Source organism: Staurois parvus, unplaced genomic scaffold (assembly GCF_062004578.1).
Source record: "Staurois parvus isolate SC_StPar_1 unplaced genomic scaffold, SC_StPar_1.0 ptg000475l, whole genome shotgun sequence".
Taxonomy (NCBI): domain Eukaryota; kingdom Metazoa; phylum Chordata; class Amphibia; order Anura; family Ranidae; genus Staurois; species Staurois parvus.
The window spans coordinates 2,380,981-2,400,060 of record NW_028318271.1 but is presented as its reverse complement, the minus strand read 5'-3'; the positions used below and the strand labels follow the sequence as shown (position 1 = coordinate 2,400,060).

General features: G+C 41.7%; 1 protein-coding gene across 5 annotated transcripts in view; it reads left to right on the top strand.

Moving 5' to 3' along the window:
• Positions 1-19,080, top strand: part of TTC23L (tetratricopeptide repeat domain 23 like) — a 67,461-nt gene that overhangs the window by 44,478 nt on the left and 3,903 nt on the right. For 4 of the 5 annotated variants that reach the window (XM_089689442.1, XM_089689441.1, XM_089689443.1 and 1 more), the window contains 7 exons: positions 174-330; positions 816-941; positions 2,354-2,531; positions 3,690-3,798; positions 6,018-6,145; positions 17,569-17,706; positions 18,951-19,033. In XM_089689442.1, the coding sequence (XP_089545568.1) occupies positions 174-330; positions 816-941; positions 2,354-2,531; positions 3,690-3,798; positions 6,018-6,145; positions 17,569-17,706; positions 18,951-19,033 (919 nt within the window). The remainder of the gene's footprint in view (positions 1-173; positions 331-815; positions 942-2,353; positions 2,532-3,689; positions 3,799-6,017; positions 6,146-17,568; positions 17,707-18,950; positions 19,034-19,080) is intronic. The other variant, XM_089689440.1, reaches the window with a different exon arrangement.

Sequence of the window (19,080 nt, the reverse complement as noted above, 5' to 3'; positions counted from 1 at the left end):
AATGGACTTCCCTAACTTACAAAAACATGTTAATACAATGCATAGTGTAAATAGGCCTTCAATGCTGATACGTTTCAATGTCCATCTTTCATCAAAACAATGTTCGTCATTATTCTGATCAGAGCTAATAATTAAATGGCAACTTTTTTTTGTCTGATCTTTTTTTTTTGCAGAGCTGCCTGCTCAGGCCAAACAACATGCTGAATCAGCCAAAAGCATCCTACTTGGGGGTGTTGACATGACAAAATCTTTGAAGGAAAAAAGAGGAATCTTGGGAACTCTAGTCACTATTTACTATACATTGGGCATGGCGCACCTACTGCAAACCAAATATCCTTTATGCAGAGATCAGAAGAGCGATGATATTATATATATATGAAAAGTGTATTTGACATAATGGCCACTTACTTAGCTACAATGACATTAGCAATTAATGATAGCAATGAGAATGATAACCAAGGGTATATGGAGAAAGTTTGGGTGGCACTGTTTGCATTTCTGTCTCTATTTAAATGACTGCAGTGAACCTCCAGTGAACATGGGCCTTCATCATGATCAACCTATGTGTAAGGGCACAAAAAAATCGATGTATAGACATTTTTTTTCTGCCACAACTATCTGGCAATTATCACTCGGCCATGCAGTTATTTGTCTTTCTTGAATGATCTCCATTTCAATCGTTTTTTTTACATCAGTCGTACAGTTTTATTGTACTTAAAGTTGTTTTCATTATTAATTTCTGTGTGATATTGTAGCAACAATTTTCCCCAATGTAATTATTGGGCAATTAAATATTATTCTCTTAACTGTCACACTGGCAGAGAAGCGTACATCAGCTTACAGAAGGTAGAGAAAATCATGGAGGAGCTAGAAGAGCTTCAGGAGAAAAACTCTGTTACTGGGAAAATATCTGAAAAAGACATTGCCTTGGCATTAGGAAGGTTATTATCATTCGTAATTGTAATATTAATTTTTATGTTTTGTAATATTGTAATATTCATTTTTTTATTAATTGTAATATTCATTATCATCAATTGTAGTATTCATTTCTAGCACTTATTAATTCAGGAAATTCACAAGTAAAAAAAAAAAAGTCGATCTAACAATTGACTTCTGTCATACAGGCATAGCAATGTGCATGGATCAAAATTTGGCTGGCCCCTGCTAAACTAGCTGAATTTCAATATATCTACGGCCAGCCTAAGTATATTGTAACGCTTTGACTAGGGGAGAGAGAAGTCGAATAAGGAGTCGATCAATTGTATTGCAGTGCTTGTGTACAAACAGGTGACCTGCTGATAGGGAGAGAGAGCAGAGCGACAGAGAGATGAGCTTATCACTGCGCTGCTTCTCCTTTCACTGTAGTCACATGCTGGAGGGACGAGACCGGTAAGTACTGGTTCACACTAGTGTGACTTCTGATGCGACTTGAGTCGCACAGAATCACATGAAAAGAGAAATTATAGAAATGAGTTAATGGTGCTCATTCAAATCAATGAGACTCAGCATGGTGGGATGTTGGAAAAGGTTCCTACATTGCTTTGGTGTGACTCGAATGCTATTTTGGCCCCATAGACTATGCACAAGCTCAGACAAGTTGCATCAAAGTGACACTACATAATCGCACCGAAAATCAGATCAACTATAGCAGGGAAAAATCGAGCATCCTGCAATACCAGGCAAGATTGTTCTGTGTGGCAGAGATGTATAAATCTCAGGACTGGATGGCCAGAAATGTTCAGACAGGTAAAACAGCTCCCATATTTGTATGGGAGTTCATCCTCAAAGGCAAAAAATTGATTGACCTTCATTCTTAATTCTATGCAGTGATGTTCTTCCATCTGTGTAGTTAGATGTTCAGCTTTACAGCAGAACTTCACCCAAAAGGGGAAGTTCCGCTCTTTCTCCTCCCCTTCCTCTTTCACACTTGGCACATCATTTTTTTGGGGGGGAGGAGTGGGTACCTGGTTTTGACATGTACCCCCTCCCACGTCTGCTCAGATCACCTAGATGATTCAATTGGAAGTTCTCCCACCTGCCCCCTCCCTGCCCGCAGCCCTCTGGGGCCTGTGATGTGTCCCAGAAGGATGTGGGCAGAGAGGGGGGGGAGAACACAGCCAGCTGCCCATAGTTAATATGCCGGCGCTGGGGACCAAAAACCAGTGAAGAAACCAGTGTGGGTGAGGAAAGCGCTGGATCGTGGGAGTGTCTGCTTAATAAAAATCAGCAGCTACAGTTTTAGTAGCTGCTGACTTTGAATTTTTCCACAAGTGACCAAAGAACCACTTCAAATTTGCTCTGGTATGATGTTTATGAAATGTTCGCTATGATTCTGTCAATCATTATATTGCAGGGCTTGCTTGCTCCAGAACAAATTTAGTTCCGCCATAAATTACTTTGAGCAGACTGCGGAGCTTGTTGTGTCTTGTGAAGGGGACAGCTCTCCTCAGCTTATCAGTATTTACCGGCATATGGCCAAAACAGAGCAGAAGAGGAAGAAGCATGACCGGGCCATTCAGCACTTACTGCAGGTGGGTTTGTAGTAAAGTCTTGTCAATGTAAGGGCAAACCCCAGTCCAAACTTTTTTTTTTTTTTTAGGTTAGGGTAGAACAGGCAAAGAATTAGAGCCCCAGTGCCCAACCTGCAGCCTTGGGGGCACATGCAGCCCTTTGGCACTTATTTTGTGACCCTCTGAATCCCTGCAGATAGCATTCTGTGTTTTCTTTACCTAGGTGCTTTCAGTCATCTGCCCATCCTCCATTCCTCCTGTTTCATCCATAGAAGTATGGATTATATGAATGGAGGAACTAAGTGGAAACGGCAGGCATAGCCAGGCTCTCTTGATGAAAGCCCCTTAGCTGTATTAAACCCTGTTGCACTGGTAGATTTGTGGTGGTGGTGGGAGGTAAGTTGCAAGATAGAGGAGGATTACTACTGATTGAAGAGGAATCAGCACAAGGGACACATCCTTCTAAGTTATGTCTCTTGTGCTGATTTTTCTGTATATAAATATATATATATTATTATTTTATTTTTATTTTTTTTTACTTTCGGGATTTTAATTAGAAAGCATTTTTTTTCCAGTACTACTTTTCCTTATTCAGCACAGGGCCAAATATTCCTCAAGCGTATAATGCCAAAGTATCCTAAGTAAAAGCATGACACATGACTACATCGATTCGCCTTTTAGACCTTTTGCCTTTTTTTCATGTTAGAGAGCTGATCTCCAGACTAATAAAAAAAAAAAAAAAAAGACCTTAATACAGCTCTGTAATTATTAACATGTCGGTAAATGTATTTTTATATGCAAACTACGGGAGGGGGAAGCACCACAAGGAGCCAATGAGCCGTGATGCAGTACAAGGTGTACGCTGATAGATGGAGAAAGTCGAGAGATAAGCTCATGGGTTTTCTGCTTCTCCTTTTAGCCCAGTATCAGGCTGGGCAGGAACAAGCCCTGTAAGTGTTACCTAATTGCAGCAAAATAAAATCAAGTCTCCTGCACAACAGACAGGGGTAGAGCTGTGTTTATATCTCAGAAATGGATGTACAGAATATAAAACCTTTGGCTTTTAAACAGCTCCCATATGCATTTCATCTGTATTTAGGTGGTTGCCTGGAGTTCATCTTTAATGTAAATAAAAATAATACTAATTCTGTGCAGTGACATTGTTCTTCCTTCTTCTAGGCTCATTCTATCTGTCAGACGATATATAAACCTCTGAGTGTGGAGGCTGCACAGTCTGGACTGTTATTAGCTAAAGCATATGCAGCATCGGGGAGCCCCGACTACAGTGGTGATATCTGTTTTATATATGATACAGACTATTGAACTTGTTCACTGAGACATTGTTAAGAAAATTTGGAGAAACATATCAGCTTAATGTAGATCAGTCTTTCTCAACATATTTACCCTAGAGGAGTCCTTGAAAAAATGTTCAGGTCTGAGAACCCCTTCTGATATGAATAAATGGGAGGATCAGTGAAAGAATGCCTCTTACATTGGTATCCAGTGGGAAGAATGTTCCTTACATTGGTAATCAGTGGGAGGAATGCTCTTTTTATATTGGTGGTCAGTGAGAAGAATGCCCCTTACATTGGTGATTAGTGTGGAAGGATCATTGGTGTCATGCTGCTGGCACTTACAGGTGGCATTGAACATGGAACAATCTAGGCACCATGAGATGGGAGGCCAAGCAGCCTCAGCTTAATTAACCCCTTAGCAACCTCTGGAGGAGCTCTAGGATTCCATGGCACCCTCATTGAGAATGGCTGGTGTAGATGTACCAGGTTCAATCAAACGCTGACTTCTCAGAGTGTGAAGGTTTTCTTAAGGTGTCCTGGCTTAGCCCTGCTCTATGACATGCTTTGCTATGTATTATACTGCACAATGTGTTCTCCCATCCCTGCTAAATTTGCTGTTGGAATATATTAGAATATGGAGAAAACAGGCTCTAGGTGACCATTAAGCACGGTCATCAGTAGAATGGCATGGAAAAAAAGCTCTGCTCTCATATCCGTATGGTGTTTTGTTACACCTCAGAACCCTAGATTAGATTAGTATTCTAGAGCAGTGCTTGAAAACGTAAAAAAATTCCCAAAACCTGTGTTTGGACAGAAGCTTTTGGCGTAATTTATGCTAGCATTTATATGCATACAGTGCAAATGTAGTACACTAAATGGCTTCTTCAGGGAAGCTGCCTGTATCCTGGCAATGAGGGATACTGGGTGGCTTTGTAAGACCTGCATGTGTCCTAGCAACAAAGGATGCTGGGCAGCAGGAGTTGCCTAGCATCCTAGCAACCAATAGAGCCATTTTGTTCTTTATGTATACATGTACTCATTAGCAAAAATGTTACATGCATAGAATGTACAGGTAAGATTTTACATTGGTTCTTGCTGCTAGCAATCAAACATGAGCCCTTAAAGTGTACCTCACAAATAATAAAGGATATAACAAATAAAAAATAATATAGCACATACTAATGCTACACAAGTCATATTGTAGTTGAGTGTTATTAAAAATAACTTTTCTTTTTCAATCTGCAGCCTTGTAGTTTCTGTAAAATACAATGCATGGCAACCTGGAAGCATTCTCTACACAGATGGTGTACAGAATGCTCATAGAAATGTAATTTCTTGTTTGTGTGATTGAATTACTGATTTTCCCAGAAATCTGCATTAAAATACAGTTAGATTTTGAGCATCGCCTGGTGAGATACTCTCAAAAGGAAATCATGTCTAAAGGGATGCAGACCCTGACACTTTCTGCGTTAGAGCCCTGAAAGTGCAAGAGCTGATTAATAATTATAAAATCACTCCCTTTAGATTCACTTTTACACATGGGCAAAGTCAACAGCAATTTCTTCAGAATAACAAAAGATAGGAATCTGCAACAAAGTTTGTTAAAATCCCTGCAATGTACATTGATCACCCAAAGGGGAATGTTTAATTCTCAACCAAACTGGAGTTATTCTTTAAGCTGTAATAGCCTATGTGTTCTATGCATATGAATGACTCGTGAACATCAATTCTGAAAGTATGGATGTTCCCAGGAATCACAGCACTGACTGTGTGGCACAAATACACAGATTCAGGCAATACAAGCTTGTTATAAGAATACAGAACATACTGTACTGATCATAAGAGTTCTAACACCTTGAGGATAAACTTATCCTGCAAGTGATTTCTCTAGCTCCATCCAGGCACTCCGGGGCCCTTTCATCCTATGCATTACATTACTGAGGTCACCAATAAACTGATATGACCCTCCTTTTTTTAAAGCAGAGCTCCACATGTGTGTTGTGATGTGCCACAGTGCAGGTGCATTGCTCATTACTGTAGTCACTTGTTTAGGTCGTACTCTGATTAACATAAACATATTTAACATAAGCAGATAGACAGATGCAATATTTGTTTCCTCATATACTTTGGGAAACTCTGTACTTGGGAAACTTGTGGTACATCAATTGAACCTGTCTGATAACTTATTCTTTTGATATCCTTTCCTTTGTAGAAATGGCAGAGAAGTATTTTACGGAGAGCCTCAACGTGTATCGGGCAGTGCTGGGACCTGATGACCCGCAGACACTGAGCACTTGTGTGGAGTTTAGCAAATGGCTCATACAAATTGGAAACACACAAGTAAGAGATGAGGGAGTATTTATGCTTTACAAATGCTTATTCCCCCATCTAATTGGCTTCAACTGAAGCCTCTTGGTTGAAGAATCTTGACGACCAGTTGAAGTCCTCTGTACAATTGTGATCATATTCAGTAGTCTCTTAACCTCTTCTTTTGAACTAGCGCAGTGTATACAGTCCTCCACTCACTCCGACGGGAATACCTTAGACCTTGTCTTCTCTAACCACTGTACTCCCTATAGCAAACACCCCATTTCCCCTCTCTGATCACAATCTCATCACCTTCACAGTCTCCTCGTCCTCTAACACCTATCCCACCAAACAGCAAACAATTACCAGCAGAAATCTCCGAAACCTAAACCCGGCTCCGTTCCAATCTGCAACTGACCAGCTCTACGACAGCATCAACCCTCTGTCCTGCCCTGACCTGGCCACTGCTGTCTACAACAACTCTCTTTCATCCGCTCTAGACTCACTTGCTCCCCTAACATGAAGCACCGACCTCTACAACCTTGGCAGACTGACCACACCGAAATCTCAAACGACATATTCGCGCACTGGAGCGATTATGGCGTAAAACCAAATCCCGCCAAGTGTTCACCCGTTACAAATCTGCTTTCTTAACATACATTCCTCCCTCCACGCTGCCAAACAAGCTTACTTTGTCAACCTCATTAATACCTTCTCTTCGAGTCCTCGTCGGCTCTTCTCTACCTTTTAACTTTCTACTTTCTCCGCCCCCACCGCCACCCAGCGCCTCACTCACTGCCCACGAGATTGCACACCACTTCCAAAACAAGATTGACGCAATTCGTAGGGACATCGTCACTACACAGACACCCACCCCACTTAGCATTCCTAATACCATACCTCCCTCAACAATTTCCTCCTTTGACCTCGCTACCACTGAAGAGGTCCTTAAGGTCTTCTCAGAAGCCTGCCTCACCACCTGCCCCCTAGACCCTGTCCCCTCACAACTCCTTTGGTCACCCTCCTCTTCCATCCTATGTTCCCTCACTCACATCTTCAATCTTTCCCTCTCTACAGGTGCCTTCCCCTCCCCTCTAAAGCACTCGCACATCACTCCCATACTTAAAAAACCCTCCCTAGACCCCACCAACCTGAACAACCTTAGACCCATCTCCCTGCTGCCATTTACCTCTAAACTCCTAGAACGCTTAGTCTACAATCGTCTGAGCTCCCATCTCACTGACAACAACCTTCTCGACCCTTTACAGTCTGGCTTTCGCCCTTTACACTCCACCGAAACTGCCCTACTAAAACTCTCTAATGATCTATAACTGCAAAAACCAATGGCCACTATTCAATACTCCTACTACTCGACCTCTCCGCGGCTTTTGACACGGTTGACCATCCCCTCCTCCTCAAAAAACTACACTCTTTTGGCCTCAGCGACTTCGCTCTCTCCTGGTTCTCCTCCTATCTATTGCAGCGCTCCTTTAGTGTAACACCGCCACCTCCTCCTCACTCCCTCTCTCTGTAGGGGTCCCTCAAGGTTCTGTCCTTGGACCCCTTCTCTTCTCCATCTACACCTCCTCCCTTGGTCACTTGATAAACTCCCATGGCTTCAATTACCATCACTTTGCTGATGACACACAAATCTATCTGTCTACCTCTCACCTCACCCCTTCAGTTTCCACCCGCATCGCTAGCCTACTAAGCGACATATCGGCTTGGATGTCACTCCACTTCCTCAAACTCAACCTTTCCAAAACTGAGCTCCTAGTATTCCCCCCTGCCCGCGCTACCCCCACTGACTTCACCATAAATATCGCTAACACCATCCTCAGTCCATCCCCTTATGCCAGGGTACTAGGTGTAATCCTAGACTCCCATCTCTCCTTCCAGCCCCAAATCCAATCGCTGACAAAATCATGTAGACTTCACCTCCGCAACATGTCCAAGATACGACCGGTCCTAACCCCGGAAACCACTAAGCAACTTATTCACTCCCTTGTCATATCACGCCTCGACTACTGTAACTCCCTCCTCATTGGCCTACCTCATCACAGGCTATCCCCTCTCCAGTCTATCATGAATGCTGCTGCCAGACTCATCCACCTCACTAACCGTTCTGTATCCGCCACCCCTCTCTGCCAGTCTCTCCACTGGCTCCCAGTTGCCCAACGGATAAAATTCAAAACACTAACAATGATATATAAAGCCATCCATAACACTGCCCCAATTTACATAACCAAACTTATCTCTAAATATCACCCAAACCGTACACTCCGCTCCTCGCAAGACCTCCTACTCTCTAGCTCCCTTATCTCCTCCTCCCATGCTCGTCTCCAAGACTTCTCCAGGGCGTCACCCATCCTCTTGAACTCCCTACCCCAATCTATCAGACTATCACCTACTCTACTTACCTTTAGGCGATCACTGAAAACCTATCTCTTCAGGGAAGGCTATCCCACCCTCTGCTAATTCTGGAATCCACCACTCTTCCAACCACTCCATCCCCCAAAGTTACTACCTACTGTACCACTCACCCCTCCCTCCTAGATTGTAAGCTCCAAGGAGCAGGGCCCTCAAATCCCTCTTGTATTGAACTGTATTGTCTCCCACTATAATGTAAAGCACTGAGCAAACCGTTGGTGCTATATAAATCCTGTATAATAATAATAATAGTCAGTCCAAGGATTAAAGTACTGTACACATGGTGACCCACAACATTTATTTCTGTAGGGGCACATTGAATTTAGGGTCTCCCAGGAGTATCTGTCATTGGTAGATGATGAGGCTCTTTCTCTCTGCCCCTTTGCAAGAATTCACAGGGGGAGATTTACCAAAACTTATGCACTCAGAATCTGGTGTAGCTGTGCATGGTAACCAATCAGTATCTAGCTTCAGCTTGTTCAATTTTTTTTTTTTTTTATTTAAATATTTATTCATTTTTCAAGTAAAACAATACACATTTCCATAATGTAAAATATAACATAACAGAATCTCATAAAACACTAATTTCGTATCATTTTCTCCCCTCAACTCCCTTCCTTTCAACCCTCCCACCTCCCTCCCCACTTCGATATACCCCTGACATCTATCTGATCGACTTGTATCTCACATCCTCTGGATACCGAGGTTTGGAAAAGAAAAAGACAGAGAGAAAGGCTAATTACTATGATTTCTCCTATTCCTTATCCTTTCCCCTTTTCCCTTCCTTTCTTCTTGTCCTCTCTTTCCCTTTTCTTTGCGCTTACTTACTCAGTACCTTCCTTTACCTTTACTTTGAACTCCTCCAATTTCTCCCATTTCATATGATATGTCACCATCCTATCTTCCTGTATATAATAAAGTTTTTCCAATCTAGCAATCTGGTCCACTCTATTCATCCAGTCCTCTTCCCTCGGTGCCTCAGCTTTACGCCAAAACCTAGGAATCAGACTTTTTGCTGCATTTAGGTAGCTCAATATACCTAGTTCTTTATATTTATTTCCAGGTAATATTGAGTTATGAAAAAGGCAGGTTTCAGGGTCCAGTCCTATCTCCATTCCAGTGATAGTCGTGATTTGATTTATAACTTTTTCCCAATATATTTGTATCTTTGAACATTCCCACCATATGTGATACATCGTGCCCATCCCTCCACACCCTCGCCAACACCAAGGTTGCTTCTCCTCACTCATCCTGTGCTCTATCACCGGTGTAAGATACCATCTTGTCAAACATTTAAAATTCATTTCCACCTCACGCATGCTAATATTTTCGTGTACCATTCTATATATTTTCCTCTGTGTGTGCTCTTCCCACTCCACTCCTAAATCCTTTTCCCATTTTTCTATATATTTTAATTTAAACTTACTATCTAAATCCGTGAGAGCTTTATATGCTTTAGCAGTGCTGTGTTTCCCATCACCTCGGTCTTCTAAGTATTTCTCAAATTCATTCCACTCTTTCCTAGTTCTAAGGGGCTTCGTCAATTTCTCCACAAATTGTTTCAATTGATTATATCTCCATATATCTATCCTAGTGAAAATCCTTCCCTCTTCCCTTTTTAAATCCTCCAGTGTTCTTAAGTTTACCCCCTCCATTACATCTCTCAGCTGAGCGTCTTCCTTCATAATCAATCTGCCTGAAATTTCCTCTTTACCTGGGGGGAAAAACTCTGAATTTCTTAGTGACATTAATAGTGAATTAAAATCCCATTTCCTCTGTCTGTGCATTTTATCCCACTCCCTCATTACAATCCTCGTGTATATACTTGTGCTCTCCTCTAATTCTCTAAACTGTGGTGACACCCATACACTCCTACCCAGATCTTTTCCACTAAGTGTATTTTCAATTGTGACCCAATGTTTACTCTTTGAGTTATGTGTCCAGTCAAAAATTCTTGCTAAGATGACTGCCCTATGGTATCTTTTAAAGTCCGGTACTCCCAACCCCCCTTTTTCTTTATTTCTGCTTAGCACTTCATATGATATCCTAGGTTTTTTATTTTTCCATATATATTTAGTTACCATTCGCTTTATTGTCCTAAAATACACCTCTGGAAGATTGATGGGAATCATCTGGAAATTATACAGTATCTTAGGGAGAATTACCATTTTTATCAGGTTAATACGACCCAGCCAGGAAGGATTTCCACCACCCATTTTCCTCAATTCCTCTCTGATTTCGTTTAACATTGGGATATAATTAGCTTTATAAAGATTTTTCTGTGAGGGAGTAAGTTTTACCCCCAGGTACTTTATTTCTCTATCTTTCCATATAAAGGGGAACTCTCTCTGTATATTTTCTTTTTCGCTCTTTGGAAGATTTATATTTAATATCTCTGTTTTGCTCGGGTTAATTTTTAGATTTGACATTTCCCCATATTCCTTCAGTGTTTTCATTAGGTTAGGAAGTGTTATCCTTGGGTTTCCAACATAGAATAATAAATCGTCCGCAGAAGCGGCTATCTTATGTTCTGTCTTTCCAACATTAATTCCCTTTATATCTATATTTTTCCTAATTGTTGATAGCAGGGGTTCCAATGATAGAACAAACAACAGTGGGGAAAGTGGGCATCCCTGTCTGGTTCCATTTGAGATAGAAAAGGTCTCTGATCTCTCTCCGTTTACCATTACCATCGCGGACGGTCCTTCATACAACTTTCCAATCCACTTTCTCATCCTACTACCCAGTCCCAGGACCTCCAGTGTGTCCATCATAAAACTCCAGTTAACCCTGTCAAACGCCTTCTCCGCATCTATCGAGAGCAGCACTACTGGATTTTTTTCCGTTTTACTTTTCTGTATAAACACCAGGGATCTCAACCCATTATCTCGACCCTCTCTTCCTCTAACAAAGCCTACCTGGTCTCCATGTATCCAATCCGGCATCAGATCTCTTAACCTATTCACCAGTACTTTTGCATACAACTTCGTGTCTACATTCAATAGCGATATCGGTCTATAACTTGAGCAGTGGGTGATATCTTTACCTTCCTTATGTATTAAAACCACCTGTGCCAGAAGGGATTCCTGTCTTATCTCCATCTCTCCCCCCAATGCCTCCATATATCTCTTTAACTTAGGTATCAGTAGATCACTATATTTTTTATAATACCTCACAGTATATCTATCTGGACCTGGGCTTTTTCCCGTCTTAAAACTTTTTAATGCTATTTTTAGTTCTTCCTGTGTGATTTCAGATTCTAAGGAGTTTAATAGTTCTTCACTTAATTTTGGTAATTTTGCGTTTCTTAAATAATCCCTTCTTTTTTCAATATTTATCATTTTATCTTTATTTATAACATCCTTGGGGGCAATATTATATAATTTACTGTAGTAATCTTTAAATACCTTTGCAATGTCTTTGGTTGAATGGACTAACTCTCCCTTGGAGTTTTTTATTTTATCTATGTAGTTCCTATTGTTCTTTCTCCTCAAGGCTCTCATCAGATATTTTCCTGATCTATCTCCCCATCTGTATCTTTCACCAATGATCTTATTAAAAGTTCTCATTTTTTCTTCCTCCATTACTTTCTCTAGTTCTTCCCTCTTTTTTATCACTCTTTGCTCTATCTCTTTCCTTATGTTATTTTTATGTAGGAGTTCCATCTCAGCTATTTCCTTCAAAAGCCCACTGATCTTCTCTCGTCTTTACCTTTTTTTCTTTGCCCCAATCGCAATAAGGATACCTCTTACATATGCTTTATGTGCCTCCCACACTGTAGCTAGTGATACATCCTCTGTTTCATTTTCCTCAAAGAAGCTCTCTATTTCCTCCCTGATCTTCCGGTCAGTATTTGGATCCATGAGGAGTGTCTCATTCAACCTCCATAATAGGCCTCCTGACACCTTCCCTCCCCATCTTAATTCCATTACTACTGGTGCATGGTCCGAGAAAGTTATTGCTTCTATTTTTACTTTAACCAAATCCTCGACGAGTCGATGGTCCACCAAAATATAGTCCAATCTAGAGTATGTCCTATGTACACTAGAGAAAAAAGTGTAATCTCTATCTCTCATGTTGACAATTCTCCAACTATCCACCAGTTGGCACTCTTTCATCACCGTTTTCAATAATCCCATGGACCTATTTCCCCCTTTCTGCACTCTAGATGTTGTATCTATTTGTGGATCCATACATATGTTAAAGTCTCCCGCCACTATTAGATATCCTTTTCCAAAGTCCATCAATCTTCTCATAACCCCTTTCAAAAACATCTCTGGCTTCCTGTTAGGGCAATATATGTTTACAAGCGTACATTCTATGTCTTGTAGTTTACCTTTCAAGAACAAATACCTCCCCTCCGGGTCCGTCTTTCTATCTTCCATTTCAAACCTAATGTTTTTTGCAAATCCTATAGCTACACCCTTAGCTCTCTTAACTGGGGAATCTGCATAATACCATGTCGGGTGTTGTCTAGAGTTTAACTTAATATTTTTTTTTAACTCTAGATGTGTTTCCTGCAAAAAGACAACTGAGGCCTCTCTATGTTTCAATTCTCTGTATAATCTAAATCTTTTACCTGGGCAATTTAATCCATTTACATTATGGGTTAAAAAGCGTATTTCCTCCATATTTTATTTGTCTTCTTCCTATTTTACCATTTCCTTTCTTCTTCCCCTTCTTTATACCTCTTCTCTCATACAAGATGTCAGTTTTAAAACCCCCTCTCCCTGCTCCCTCCCCAATTCTCTCCCTCCCATCCACTCCCTTCTCCCTTTCCCACCCCTCCCTTATTTAGGCTTTCCATTTGCCTATTCATCTTTTGAGGGACCCACCCCTCCATAGATGTAAACCTTGGGGTTGAGCTCTACCCATACAAGGCGCCCTCTACCCCCCCCCCCCCCCCCCGGATACCCTTGGACTATCTTTAAGATTTCATTAAGTTCCAGCAAAGTTCTAGAGTCTCAGAAGAAGAATATTATAAAAGAAAAAACCCCTTCTATATTGATAAAGAGAAGGAGAAAGGGGGAGAGAGGGGGAGAAGAAAAAAAAAAAAAAAAAACCTCAAATCTCCCCTCTCCCCTCAATCTCCCCTATTTATGTCCTTCTTCTAACTAAATTCCACTCTTCTTTTTTTTCTAGCTTCACAATCCCCTCTTTCCTCCTCCCACCCTGGGATCTCCACTATTTGTAAATCGAGTCTCTTAAAAAAGTCTCTCAAGTCTTCAGGGAATCTCAAGTGGGCTGTAACTCCGTTCTTCCACCCAATTAAGCATTCTGGTATACCCCATCTATAGTGCACATTCTGCTTTCTCATTTGCTCTAATAGGGGTTTCAAAGTTCTCCTTCTCCATATTGTCTCTGATGTCAAATCCGCATAAATCTGTATATCCATATCTTTATATTTGATATTTGCTTTTCCTTTTGTCTTTTTCCAAATCTCTTCTCTATCACCTCTTATCTGGAATTGGACAATTATATCTCTTGATTTCTTTATTCCACCTCTTTGTTGCATTCTTCCTACTCTATATGCACCTTCAAGATTCACCGCTTCTGTTTCTGGTTTATCCAATATAAAGTTTATAATTCTACATATTATGCTACGTATCTCTTCTCCCTTTATGAGCTCTGGAACTCTTCTTACTCTGAGATTGTTTCTCCTCTCTCTATTTTCTTGTACCTCCATCTTATAGAGTAGTCTCTTTTGTTCTTTCCTGATATAGATTGTTCTCTTTTCCAGTTCAGATATGTCATGGGTGTGGTTTTTAACTCTTTCCTCCGTTTCCTCTACCCTCAGTAATATCTGCCCCAAATCACTCCGAATATTGACCATTTCATGCTTTATCGTTCTTTCTAAATTTTTAAACATATCCGCCATCTCCTTCTTATTTGGGACTTGTAGCTCCTTTTCTAACTCTCTTATCTCCAAATTTTCCTTTGTTTGTTGGTTGCTATGTTGTATTACTACTGAGGGTTTAGGGCTATCTTCCAAGCTTATTTCCAGTTCACTTTTTTCCCCAATCACTTGAGACCTTTCTGGGGTCATATTGCCTTGAGACGTATATTTTTTTTATTGTACTTGTCTGAGACCCCTTTGTCCCACTACATTTCACGCTTTTATTTTTCATCTTCTAGGCTCTACTTTTCCTCCTTTTCTCCTTATTCGCACTTACGAAGGCTGGAACCACAGTAAAATCTAGACTCCTTGGGCCTGGTGGTCAAATTTCAATCCTCTTTATTATTTTATCCATTTTTCCAAGTTATGTCTTTTCTATATCTTCTTATCATATTTAAATCACTTGCATACTCTCCCAGGGAATCCCCCCCTTTTACGTATCCTCTTTAACTTTCCATGGACAATATATTTTTATACAGTTTTTACCATTCCAAACTGCCCACACTCACCCTCTCCTTGTAGTTCTCTCCAGTGAGTTTGAGTCAGTTTGGGCCACCGACATAGACCTTTAATCTTCTTTTTCTTCAGGGGGATTCCTGTGGGCTTCTCCTCTTGTAATTTGCTTCCCAGTCCTCTATCAGTTAATATCTCTTCTTCCAGGGGCGCTGGGGGCTCATTCTCTGGTTAAGACACGGTACTGGGGGGGAGAGGCATCGGCGTCTCTCTCCTTCCTCGGGCCCCGGCCGGCCGGCTTTCTCCCCTTCCCAGAGCTCCTCTGCGGCAGGTCGTGTGATCACGGCCCGCCTCCTCGTCCTCCCAGCAGCCCCTCTCCTTGGGTCGCACCTCCTCCAACTTCCTTGTCCCGGCTCGCTCCCTCTCCGATGCAGCCAGGATCGCCACCCACCGACCCGGTCACCAGTGGGCAAATCCCCGGCCCAGCGTCTCCATCTCCACAGGCATCCGAGGTAAGGCAGGGGTATCAGGGAGCACTCACTCCGTGCTCATTCACGCCGCCATAGCCAGGCTCCGCCCAGCTTGTTCAATTAAGCTTTGACAATAAAACCTAGAAGTAAATAACCCCCACAGTATCCATATGTGTATATCTGTTCTCAGGGGACAGGGCTTCACTTCACCTGTGCCACATAACACGTTTGAGGACCATCGTCCCTGATAGCTCCTAACACATCCTCAGGAAAATATATTTTTCATCAGAAGACAGACCTAATGCTTTTACTAAAGCCAGCCATAGCCAGTTCATATCTCAGCTGGTTCAGGAGGGACTGACTGAGATTCGAACCATGTATGAGCAGGCTGAATGTACCCAGGTTAATCGATCGATCAACTTGGGTACAAACAGTTTGCCGGATTTTACATACGATTATTGTTAGCAGATGTTATAGCTGCTAGCAAAAATCACTGTGTTTTCCTGGCAGGGAAGGCTTCCTCCTCCAGGAGAACACAATGGATTGGTGGGAGGGATTCCTTTTTCAACACTGTCTGTCATCAGGAGGCTGCAGGAAAGAAATTTGTCTATGGCTTGCCTTACTCATATGCACAAATGTCCCCTCTCTTATCAGTTTACATGAGACTCACATACTTGGGAGTCTTATCTCACCATCTAGAAATCTAACACAAAGTGCTTCCTATTACTGAGCAGGGTAGAATAGCAAACTGAAATATCCATACTAGTTATATGACTGCAGAAAAGCCAGGTGAAGGGCCTCTGTGGTTCTGGAGACAGGCTTTGCCATTAGGGGAAAAAAAAAAAAAAAAAAAAAGGTTGCTTCTGTGATTTCTCCTGCATACAACACACTCAAACCATTGGTGTCCAACAGCAATTGATTTGTCTCCTTTCCTATGCCTAAAAACTGATTAGTCAGAAGTCTGCTGTACATAGCAAACTCCTTCTAAACACATCACCAATCAAAAGTAGGCCACAAAATGTCTTTAGATATTTCGCCTTTTTAGCATAATCGTATCACAAAAGGATAGTATGGCGGTAATTAACACTTTAAATGAGGGGGAATTAGAAATTGTTCATAGGCAAGACTGAGAAATCCTAATTTGTTTGTAGACTAAAGATTCAGTATCTTGCATAAGTCTACTTGGGGATGAGTAATTCCAGGTATGAATATTTTATACATAATTGCATCGAACCAGCTTGTACCAATGAACCTATGTATATACTGGTCAATGCCCCTGAATACTGGAAATCACTGACATAGACACTGATCTCCACTTGCTTCTGGGTCCCATGCTGAGTGGCTGGCCTGCTGTATATTGAACACAAGAGGTTCCCCACTTGGCCCAGGCACCATTCAGAGAATGCTTTCTATTTTTTTGAATGAATGCATAGTATTTTCTGATTGGTTGAGGTGGGGAGGTCCACACGCTCCACCTAATCCAATCAGAAAACTCAGGCAATAACAAAATGCAAAGTATTCTCTGAATGGTGCCTGTGTTGAGCACCTCCTGTGTTCAGAATGCAACAGGCCAGCCACTCAGCATGGGACCACTGTAACTATGTTAAATGTTCCCATACCTGGAATTCCTCTAACTTTCTAACTCAGTTTTAATGCTTCCGGGATAACACTACCAACAGAGACTGATATTCCTTTTCTGGTCATATTAATGCTAGGATTGGTCATCTGTCTTTTAAAATGTCTGATGGCAGGTTTGGAATTAAAGTGGTTGTAAAGGCTGAAGGTTTTTTTATGCACGAAGGTAAAAACCTGTGTGTTGCTCCCTTCCACAGCCCCCCAATACCTACCTGAGCCCCCTCTCGATCCAACACCCTGCTCTCCTGGGTCTTTTGGGGGGACAGGGCCAAGCCGTGACTCTGTGTGTCTAATGGACACATAGCGTGGGGCTTGGGAGCAAGCAAGCACGAGTGCCCCATAGCAAGTGGCTTGCTATTGGGGGGCACTGGTCAGGAGGGAGGAGCCAGGAACCCAGAGCACCGGGAGGGGACCCAAGAAGAGAAGGATTGGGACTACTCTGTGCAAAACCACTGCACAGAGAAGGCAAGTATGACATGTTTGTTAAAAACAAAACAAAAACCTTTTATATTACTTTAAATGTTGAAGCTTACTCAGGCTGGTGTCTTGCCTTGTGTGCTGTTCCCCACTAGGAGGCGTACAAGCTGTTACAGGCGGCAGTAGGCTTAGAGGCAGAGTACAGTGAAACTGTGGCCGAGATACGGAGCATTATGGGAAGCATATGTCTGGCTGATGGGAAGATTTTGAAGGGTTACCGATTGCTGAAAAAGGTAACTTATGTTTCTCTAGAGTCCAGAAGAATAATGTCAGATACAAAAATATGTACAATATAATCATCATTCCTACCACTGCCACACAAGTGATACCACTATTACTGGTTCCAACTTTGCTGCTTTCAGTGTCATCTGTCTACTCATATACCACTGTAGACTATTGGGGAATTCTGAAACTTCATTAAACACTACTGAGTTTTTGGTCACTATGACCCTTTAAAATGGCCTGCACCCGACCTTCAGTTTCAGCGGATTTACTGACACCCGTAGCAGATTCAGGTAGTTCCTAATGCACCAAATTCAAAATAATGACTTCCAGTTCATAGATCTAGAAACTGGAGGTAATTAAGAACAACACTAAAATGGCGTACAGAGTGTAGCATAGCGGCATATTTGCAGGCAGGCTGTCTGATGGCTAAGGATCCACCCACTGCCTGCTGTCAGTCACAAAGGAATAGACCCTGATGAGGCTTTAGTTCCAATAGAATCCCCATCAGGCTCCACTCCCCAAGTACAACTCAGTCTGACAGGTGCAGCAGTGGAGAAGAAGCATGATTGCACTGAGGGAGGAGTGTCTGTATGGACATTCCAACCTCAGTGCGTGCCCTGTCCACAGTAGGTACATGAATTGGTTGCCCACACTGATATTTATTCTGTGGAGGCACACTCGAATTCTAAATGGTGTTTTAGACACTCCTTATGAATTCCTCTGTATATGTCACTACATTTGAATGAAAAGTCCCTTTACTGATTGCTGAGTAACTCTATCCTTATAACTCGCTAAAGCCCAAAGGAACTTTAAATCAAAACAAAAATCATGCAAAGTCTTACAGATTGCTTTAGAAAACAACCACAATCTGAGTAAAATGCTTGTCAACTGCCAGCATTTGACAGCAGGCTTGCTTTGTGTGTGGAAAGCAGTGGTCTCTCTGCAGAAGCCCAACACACCCCCTACTGAGTAAGACCTATAACTGCAATTAGCAATGCTCATACTTCCAGGTAATTCTGGGAAGACAGCTTTGGCCCTGTCAATGAGGCTTGTTCCAGACCACTGCATGTGTATAGTGTGACCACAAAGAAAAACAATTGCTCATACCATATATGCACAGTGGTAAGCAGAAAAATACAGCTCAACAAGCATAGTGTAAACAAGGTCCTGGGTTATGACGTAATATAAATATATATAAAATAGTATATTATTGTATGACAATCTAATTATCATGAGCTTCATTTTCTTGCAGTGTTTAGAAATTCAAGTGGTAGCATATGGGTCTCAGCACAGCAAAAGCAGAGAAACTCAGAACCTGCTTAACGCATTACAGAAGTAAGTTTTCTCACATTCCTTACTACACTGTGGTATGAAGCTGTACT